The sequence below is a fragment of the Sprattus sprattus genome, assembly GCF_963457725.1.
Source record: "Sprattus sprattus genome assembly, chromosome: 11".
NCBI lineage: Eukaryota > Metazoa > Chordata > Actinopteri > Clupeiformes > Clupeidae > Sprattus > Sprattus sprattus.
Window position 1 is genome coordinate 14171892 of NC_137909.1, and position 10000 is coordinate 14181891.

Sequence of the window (10000 nt, forward strand, 5' to 3'; positions counted from 1 at the left end):
ATGGCCACAAGGGAGGTTTGACAGTGCAGAGACACAGGGGAGAAACGGGGAAACAAAGAAGGAAGCTTCATGCAGAAAAGCCTTTACTTGGGTATGACCATTTCATGTAAGAAGGTAATTGAAAGTGGTTGTAATAGGCATCTTCTACACACGTAGAAGACGCATCAAAACCATAGAGAGTGCTGCAATTTTAAGAGACAAAATAGAAATAGAAGGAAAATGCATTCGTTAATAAAACACAGATGTAGAAAGTGAAGGAAAATGCAGACAGAGTAATATCGTTTCTTCAGACTTAACAGCGGGTGTATTTGTTCAGATGGTTCAGCTCACGTTAGCGGGGGAGAGTGGGGAGGCTGCGTCGGCACCAAACAGACCGTAAATGGAGCTGATGTCGCTCTCCAGTAATTCTCTCAAATCGTCCCTCTGAGTCCCTAAGCAAACAAGGCATGGACAAGCAGACAGAAAAGGTCCACACAAAGGAAACTAAACAGTGCTTACTCACTGGCATATAACCTTAAAGACCTGAGAGAGAAAAGTGTACAGTCTGTTTCTAACTATTTCAGGCCAACACCCCCAACCTCCACCCACCCCTGGCTTTGGGTTCATCAGGGAGCAGGTTTAGAACAGGTCTACAGAGGCAAGTGTGGTTCATCAAGGAGCAGGTTTAGAACAGGTCTACAGAGGCAAGTGTGGTTCATCAGGGAGCAGGTTTAGAACAGGTCTACAGAGGCAAGTGTGGTTCATCAGGGAGCAGGTTTAGAACAGGTCTAGAGGCAAGTGTGGTTCATCAGGGAGCAGGTTTAGAACAGGTCTAGAGGCAAGTGTGGTTCATCAGGGAGCAGGTTTAGAACAGGTCTAGAGGCAAGTGTGGTTCATCAAGGAGCAGGTTTAGAACAGGTCTAGAGGCAAGTGTGGTTCATCAGGGAGCAGGTTTAGAACAGGTCTACAGAGGCAAGTGTGGTTCATCAGGGAGCAGGTTTAGAACAGGTCTACAGAGGCAAGTGTGGTTCATCAGGGAGCAGGTTTAGAACAGGTCTAGAGGCAAGTGTGGTTCATCAAGGAGCAGGTTTAGAACAGGTCTACAGAGGCAAGTGTGGTTCATCAGGGAGCAGGTTTAGAACAGGTCTAGAGGCAAGTGTGGTTCATCAAGGAGCAGGTTTAGAACAGGTCTACAGAGGCAAGTGTGGTTCATCAGGGAGCAGGTTTAGAACAGGTCTACAGAGGCAAGTGTGGTTCATCAGGGAGCAGGTTTAGAACAGGTCTGCGGAGGCTGATGTGGACTAACCTGGTGCTGAACCCAGAGGTGAACACAGGAGGATATGCTGCCTGAAAGCAAGATCCCCTCTACAGTGAAATTCACAAGGAACAACACACTCAAGACACAGGGCTCCACATGTTCCTTTCATCTTTGAAATAACTCTAAATTACTCAGTCAAATATGTGCTTTACTTTGGTGGAAAAAACATTTGTATGGATAAACCAAGCATCAATTTGAACAATTTAATATGCCTTCGTCGCTTGTCTTAAATTACAAAGAGCGCAAAGAAAACACACTCTCCACTTTTCACCTGCTGTATAGCGCACTGGCCAGCCCAGGGAGCTGACCGCAATTGACCGCAGCCGGTCAAGGAGGCATCGGCCGGTCAGAGACACGAAACAAGGTCCTCCAAGGGTCAGTAGGTAAAATCTCTACTTGAAAAAAATAAAAAATGTAAGAGGAAAAATTGCATGACTAGCCATGGCAGAGCTTAACTCCCCCTTAATGAGGCGGTCTGTTGTGTTTACTGCGCTGGGATGCGCTCTGGCAGTGACTCCTTTTTTAAAGCAGAGGGCCGTCATTTCAGAGAGCGCCTGGCTGCATGCTCCCAGGCCATCAGCACTACTACAGCTCCACAAACTTTAGTCCTTAAAATGCAGGTTATGCAAGAATGTGTGTGTATGTGTATTTGTGTGTGTGTGTGCCTGTGTGTGTGTGTGTGTATGTGCAAGTCTGATTTAATGTCCAAAACATAATTTGGGTTTAACTGGTTTCTTTTAACCTTCCATAAGCATGCTGGTAGCTCATGACTATGGACATTAAGAACATGAAGAATAATCATGCAAACCATAAAATCACTCCCTACAAACCAATGAAATAATGACAGAGCCACGCTGTTATGATGTAATTTCATATTTGTATATATTTATATATTACACATTTATTACAGACCAAATGAAATCAAGGTGAAGACAAAAGTGGCAGATATATTTGTAAAAATGTACATTTCATGAAAACAAAACAAAAAAAAAATCATTTTTACAGGTTGTCTTTTTTTCGCGTAATGCTCTTTAAGAAACAAACAAAAAAAAGAGTAAAAGAGTGTGAGACAGAAGGACACAGAAACACAGAGACAGAGTGAGTGATTTACGAGAAAAGATACATCTAAAAGAAAGAAAATGCCTTTGAGTTTTCACCAGAGATGTGAGGGGCAGCAAGAACCAGCTTGCTAAACACACACACACACACACACACACACACATTCTGTTGTGTGTGGAAGCTGAAAAGACACACACTACTCACATACTCCGTGTATGGGGGCTGTTTGTGGCACACAGGTGAGTGAGGACGTCCCTGTGATCAGCTGAATCTGGACCACATCAGGCCCTGATCCGAGATCAGCTGCTACATCCGACCCTCAGAAAACACACACATCCCAGGTGATCCCTGTCTCAGCTCACAGTCTTTCTCTGACACACACACACACACACACACACACATATCCCAGGTAATCCCTGCCTGAGCTATGAGCTGAGCAGATGCTCAAACGACATACACAGACACACACACACAAACACCTGTGAACAGACGTCACAGACCCTCTCTCATACTCAGACACACACACATACACAAACCTGTGAACAAACTACACAGACCCTCTCTCCAGTCTCAACCAGCCCTGCCTCTACTCCATTTAAAACCACACCTGGGACATCTTTAAAAGCTACCATTAAAATGTGACGAATACGACCACTAAACACACACAGATGCTGATGCACCTTGACTTTCACAACAAAGGTGTGAATCCATTTTGTGTTTCATCTGCTTCATTTTAATTTTCATTACAAAATGAGCCAAGCAGAAGGACTCTCTGGGAACCTTTAACTGACAAGAGACAAGATTTCAATGGAGGCTTGTTGGATTATCCACCCAATGTAGGCTACACCTCAGCCCACTCTACTCCATACCCAGCGCACTCTACTCCCTGCCCATCTCACCCCACTCAACGCAATGCCAACCCTGCTCTACTCCATGCCCACCTCACCCCACTCAACGCAATGCCAACCCTGCTCTACTCCATGCCCACCTCACCCCACTCAACGCAATGCCAACCCTGCTCTACTCCATGCCCACCTCACCCCACTCAACGCAATGCCAACCCTGCTCTACTCCATGCCCACCTCACTCCACTCTACTCCATGCCCACCTCACCCCACTTGACGCAATGCCCACCTCATTCTATGCCATGCCCACCGCACTCTACTCCATGCCCACCTCAACCCACTCAACGCCATGCCCACTCACCCCACTCTACGCCATGCCCATCCCCCTTGACGCCATGCCCACTCACCCCACTCTACGCCATGTTCTACCCTCAAATTCAGAGATGGCAAAAAAGCTAGAAGACCTCAAAGAGGCTGACCTTCCAGTGAATGCATGTGTGTGTGTGTAGGTAAGTGTACATATGTCTATGAGTGATTAAGTGTGTGTGTGTGTGTGTGTATGTGTGTGTGCTATCCACATAATACACAAAGCTAGCCTACTCCCAATTTCAATCGTGGCACAATAGGGTTTGAGAAGCCCTTAGGAAGGAGGTCCTCACAAGGCAAGAGAGCGCCCCAGGCTGAGGGCTGAACACTGATCCCTGATCAGCTGGAGCAGTGAAGGTCACCTTCATCGGCACTCCACCCTGGCTGACCTCAGACCAACCCAGTGATCACCCACAGTGCTTAGGGCAGAGCTGACTACTTCCAAGAACCCCTTGAATACCAACCCACCAACACCAATGACAAATTACAGAGGGTCCACAGATGGACTATAAACAGGCTGTGGAATGGGCCGGGCACTCTGTCTGACAGAGGTCAGAGCCAGATCCACAGCAGGGTCAGGCGCTGCCTGGCACAGCCATCAGCCAGGAATTCTCGGATCGTACGAAATGCGTTTAGCAGGTCCTGTGCAGTGACCCTGTTCCCTAAGTTGTCCTAAAAACAAAAAGGACTCAACTTAGTAATGTTTTAAGATAAAAAAGTGTGGGAGAGGTCCAATGAGGTAAAGTGTTGTCATCCCAAACTGCGCAGATGGGGCTGCAATGATGACCAGCCAATATGCTCCTCCCAGACTTCAGCTGACGAGTTCAAAACAGGCGTGTTACCCAAAGAAGCTTCTTTAGATGTACAAAAAAGGCACTGATCAGTGGTGGTATTTCTGCCTGGTCTTGTGAAATAGTCCTCTCCACAAAGGCTGGTCTTTTCCTAAATAGGTCACTCATAAGGGGTCTGGGTTCAGAGTCTGGGTTCATGGACTCCATGTGGGCCTAAGGCTTCTAGTCTAGTTTCCCTCATGCTGGTCTTGCCACCATGTAAGATACAGAGGAGGAGAGCCAACATGGAAGATACCGAGGGGAAACCTCTGCTCTCCTTTTCTTAGTGTCAAAACCAACTATTTTTAATGCTACATTACCAAAGCAGAGCACACATCAGTGCTGGGGAACATTGGCTCAGATTCAGTTCTAGATCTTCCATCTAGATCGTCCAAACCAGTTTTTGCTCAAGAAAAACAGCTTCAAATCTCTTTCATCTTTGCCTGCACGTTATGCGAAGTTTAAGACTTGCTGTATTTCACACACTGGTGTGTATCAGGTGTTCCTTCCTACTAAAAGGCTAAGGGGCTGTTCAGCTGTTCCAGCACAGGGAAAGAGTGTTGCCATCCAATCCATCCATTTTGGATAAAAAACATTCAAACTTCCTTCTTTCAGTTGGAGTTTCCCTTGTTATCCTCTTTCTCTCTCTCTTTCTTTCCTTCTCAGAAGCGAGTCTGTGAGTTAAAGAAGGGGTTGGTGTAGAAGGAGTAGACGAGTAAGTACAGGTGAGCACAAAATGGGCCCCTGTGTCTTGGCACTTGGAACTGAGATAACGGTGAAACGACCAGAGGCCAACATAAGTGGCCTTAGCACCTTACAAACTTCTTCAGCACAGGAGAATGGGGCTCTCCCGTGTCAAAAAGTTCTTGATAAATCTGTACAAAAAAGGTCATGAAGGAGACACAAACAGACTCACACACACACACTCTCAAACACAACTGCTTGTGTTATGTACTGTTTAGCTTTCTGAAGAACAAAGAGAAGAGTCAATGTTTTCCCTTCAACATCCAAGAAAATACAAACAGGAACTGGAACATAAAAGAAACAAAGAAAGACAGACAGACAGGGGAAAGCAGAAAAGGAAAGAAAACGTTGAAAAACAATGTGCTTTTTTTCTCTGCTGTGCTTAGCATTAGAATGTATAAAAGGTGTTGGTAGAGTAGAAAGGGATTCTTATCAAAAGTGTTTTAGTTGTAGAAAAGAGGCACTTGGGTCAGTGATGTTGGTTATTTTAGCTTGGTCTTGTCTGAAACAGCCCATATAGCAACTACAGTGCTGGGCCAAAGCTGAGCCAGACCTGGGCCAGACCCTGTGTCTGCTGCTATCAGGGACCAGCCCTTTAGGGGAGAAATCCACTTCACTGTCCAAAGCTTCTATGTGCAATGCACATGATGATTGATGATGATGATGATGATGATGATGATGATGACAACACAGGAGAAATATATTAGAAACGAGAAAAAGACGAAAAACAAACAAACAAACAAACAAACAAAAGAAAAGAAACAAAACAAGTTCTGTAGTTCATTAGATTCTGATGGGAGCAGCTGAACGCAGCAAGTCTTCTTTAGTTTCCATGACGACGCACTTCGGCTCTCTTCCGCGCAAAGGTGTGTTTAGGAATTGTGATTAAAATCAGGACAGGATTGAAAAGTAACCTCACCAGGCCCTGTGGTTAGCACAGCTTTCATATACACAAACAGAAACAAACATTTTCTGTCAAAATGGCCGGAACGATTGTTAGTGCAGTATTTTTTTTGTTTGCTTTTTTTTTTTTTAAATGATATGTAGTACATTTACATATAATTCATATGACATTTAATTGTTAACTATACATATCAGCCCTACCATTCTGACTTTATAAAAGCCCAAGTAGATCACAAAAAGTATTAAAGATTTTTTTCTCTTTTGTTTTTCAATTATTAAAATTCCTGACATTCTATCTTTTTAATGCTTTATTTTCTTTCTCTGTTTTCTTCCGCTGACAGCCTTCTCAGTGCTCAGTGCCTCTAAACTGCAGTAGGACCTTCTCTCTGCCCCAGTAAAGGTGCGTATTGGAGAGGGGTGGGTGGGTGGGTGGGGAGGAAGGGGGGAAGAGAGGGCTTTGAGGGTGATAGGACGATGAGAATGAACTGAAAAAGTAGAAAGAAAAACAACAACTCTTCGAGAGGTTGTCTGATGCATGGGTGCACCTGCTCCATCAGCTCAGCAGTCAGCCATGTAGCGCCCTGTTTGAAAATACACACACACACACACACACACAGACACACACACACACACACACACACACACACACACACACACACACACACACACACACACACACACACACACACACACACACACACACACACACACACACACACACACACACAAACTTTTAAATGCTTTTATTCTGATTCACAGCTAAGAAAAAATAAATCAACAAGATCCAAAAATACTGTTTGGAACCATTCTGCAATCCAAGACTCTTGACATTGCTAAATGAAAGCCCTTTCTGCATTTACAGGGGCAGTCATGACTAGTGAGATCTTTCACTACAGTGACTCACTGTGTGCATACACCCACACAGACATACACAGACACACAGATAGACACTTAACACACATCCTCTGTGCTGAGGAGTAACCCTGTCCCTGTAGCCCCGCGGTGCTCACCTGTGGCAAACCTCTTCTTGTTGAGAGACAGTCGGTATCCGGGTCCCAGCAGCTCCATGTCGGTCCCAGACAGCGTGCTGCCTTCACTGTAGAACTGCACCGCGAATGTGGCCGGATTGGACGGCCCGTCCGACAACTCAAACTTTGCCCGTAGAGAGCCTGACCCTGGACACACAGACACACAGACACACACACACACACACACATAACAGCAATATGTCAATTTAGCTCCTAGTGCCTTTATGAGAGCATCCAGTAAGTCTTCCTAGTTATGTAGCAAGACTGTCAAACTCCAAACCAACCTTCATCTTCTGACTTCTCTGAGATGTCACCCAGTTTCCATAGTGATTTATTCTGTTCTGCGTTCCTGTTTGGAGAAGACCGAATGCAACATGAACATCTGAGTTCTACCCCACATTTCATTCGGATGGCTCACCATAAACCGTCAACAAACCATCTGTTGACAGTGTTGAGAAAACAGACTTGGAATTTGGGGTTGGAGCCAACCAAGCCTATGCCGAAATTAAAAACTTTTATGCAAGCTCAGGCTTTTCTGTCTTTCTCACAAAATAATACTGAAACTGGCACAGAACACATTCTCTCGTTACTAATCAATGCGTTGCTGCTCTCATTTTCACATATAAGCACGCCTCTCAAGCAGATATGTTTCGGCTTATGCTAATAACCTGATAATGACAGACAAGCCACACACATCACACTGTCCACTAGGATAGGTTCTGGATCAAAAACATCTAGCAACGTTGAAAAATGGATACATCCGCACACCAAATAGCTGCCGTTAAATCATTTTGATTTGTCAGGGAAAGACTCTTCCTCAGACTTATGCCAACAACCTGATATGGATGCCATACAAATAAGCGCAGACTTACGTGTCTAAAGTATACGCTTTGTCTCTACTGTATATATAGTATGGACATTAAACCATTATCATAATTACAGAACGCAGAGCACTGGAGCCACTAGTGCTACTTAAATCAAAGTTCTAACACTGCTGTTCACAGATGCTGGTGCTTCTATGTCTCTGTGCATTGTTTTTGTGGGTACCAGATGGTGACACTTATTTAATATGTTTAGGACAAACATTAAAACAACAATACACTAATACACAGAATACCATCTCTAGAGGTATACCACTGATATAACCACTGCTTATGAGAAAGGTCCAGTACTTGTAACACTCACTCACAAGTCATATTATCTCATTACTAATTCATATATGCTCATCTATCAATCAAATGAAAAAGTTCTTAATACGATCTGAATAGAAACCAGTCCTAATGATTAAGCAGTTTAAACGTTCAGCCTCTCTCTGTGGCGGTGCAGTGGCGTGCCGTGTAGACCTCACCAGATGGCCGCGGGCAGAGCCTGCATGTTGCCGACGCCTCCGTCCACGGGCACGAGCAGCTGCACGTTACTGAGGATGCCCGGGTGAGCCATGGCCTCGGGGTTGTAGCGGTAGTCCACGCGCAGGTCCGTGGTGGTGGGGCTGCACTTCCAGTACACCGCCAGGTTCAGCGGGGTCGACTGGATCCCGTTAGAGCTCACCTGCGCGGGGAGGAGAGACGAGGGAGAGTCAGGTCAGACCGAGGAGGTCGAGGCAAAGGTCACACGCTAGGTCAGGTCACGTCACTTCCGCTCAGTTTCTGTTTGACGTAATTGGAAGTCAAGTGGAAGAGCAGAAAGAGCAGCGACTTACAGTGAGCGCGCACACACACACACACACACACACACACACACACACACACAAAGGAGCAGCGACTAACAGTGAGCATTATCCCTAGACACTCAGGCCCAGGCAACAGTGGGAAGCAAAAAGGTCAAATGTAGAGTAGGATGGATAAAAGGTAGAAACATGAAGGAGCAATGTAAGTAAGTAAGTAAGTAAGTAAGACTTTATTTATATAGCACATTTCGTACAGGAGTTGCAATTCAAAGTGCTTTACATAAAATCAATAAGAGCAAGCAGCAGGAGCAATAAAATATTGGTCAACATCGTATCAGAACCTGATGTTCCGATAGGCTTAAAATATTAAAATCATAATAAAAGTAATAAAACCCTTCTGCCTGGTATTTAGCGCAGTCGAAACCATAGTGCTGCTCCATAGATTCCGACCTACCCTGTTAAATATTTTCCCTAGCTATGTTTCCCCGGCCAAAGGCCACCCTTCCTTCTATACCCTTCCTTCAGAGGCCTCTTCGTCTTCTTCCACCGAACGCACTTCAGGGCTTCGGGAGAGACACTAGCTCTCTTTTACAGGCTTAAGGAAGGTGACTGCAGAGAACGACACAGATATAATCAGAGAGAGAGAAAGAAAGTGAGTGTGTGTGTGAGTGTGTGTGTGTGTGAGTGAGAAAGACAGAGAAACAGAGAGTGAATGTGTGTGTGTTTGTGTTTGTGTGTGAGAGAGAGACAGACAGAGTGGGTTTCAATCGAAGATCCAATTCATGTAACTCCCCAAATATAGATTTTCTGTGTCCGACTAAAATCAGATTTACACCCCCAGATAAGTGATCGGATTACGCGGGAAATCGGACAACGCACGCATGTAACTCTCGAAACTAGATTACAACTGGACAACAACAACTTTTGCGCATGCTTGAGATCCTGCCCATAGACATATACAGTATACATGCATCATATATGTCTATGATATGATAACCGCTGCTAGACGCTCACTGTTCTTGTGCTCCCTCTCATTCACTTTGAAATACTGAAACGAAACTGAAACGTTGAAACTGAAACGTTGATTGCGACTGTTTTGGACAGAACGTGCTAATTCACTGAACAAATATTTTCATATTACTTTTCCACCACTTGTTAGTCATGTAATACATTCATAGCAATCAAAACTAATACAACTTTAACTGTGATGTGTTTTTGTTTAATTTCACAACTTATTTACTGTATAATCAACGGTAGCAGAT

The 10000-nt window shown here is 44.7% G+C and overlaps 1 protein-coding gene across 1 annotated transcript in view; it reads right to left on the minus strand.

Moving 5' to 3' along the window:
- Positions 1-3613: 3613 nt before the first annotated feature.
- fcho2 (FCH and mu domain containing endocytic adaptor 2) overlaps positions 3614-10000 on the minus strand; it is a 56542-nt gene continuing 50155 nt past the window's right edge. Inside the window, exons 26-29 of the mRNA XM_080847412.1 lie at positions 8421-8620; positions 7357-7421; positions 7055-7219; positions 3614-6625 (exon numbers count right to left, since the gene is read on the minus strand). Of these exons, the coding sequence (XP_080703538.1) occupies positions 6603-6625; positions 7055-7219; positions 7357-7421; positions 8421-8620 (453 nt within the window). The 3' untranslated portion in view covers positions 3614-6602. The remainder of the gene's footprint in view (positions 6626-7054; positions 7220-7356; positions 7422-8420; positions 8621-10000) is intronic.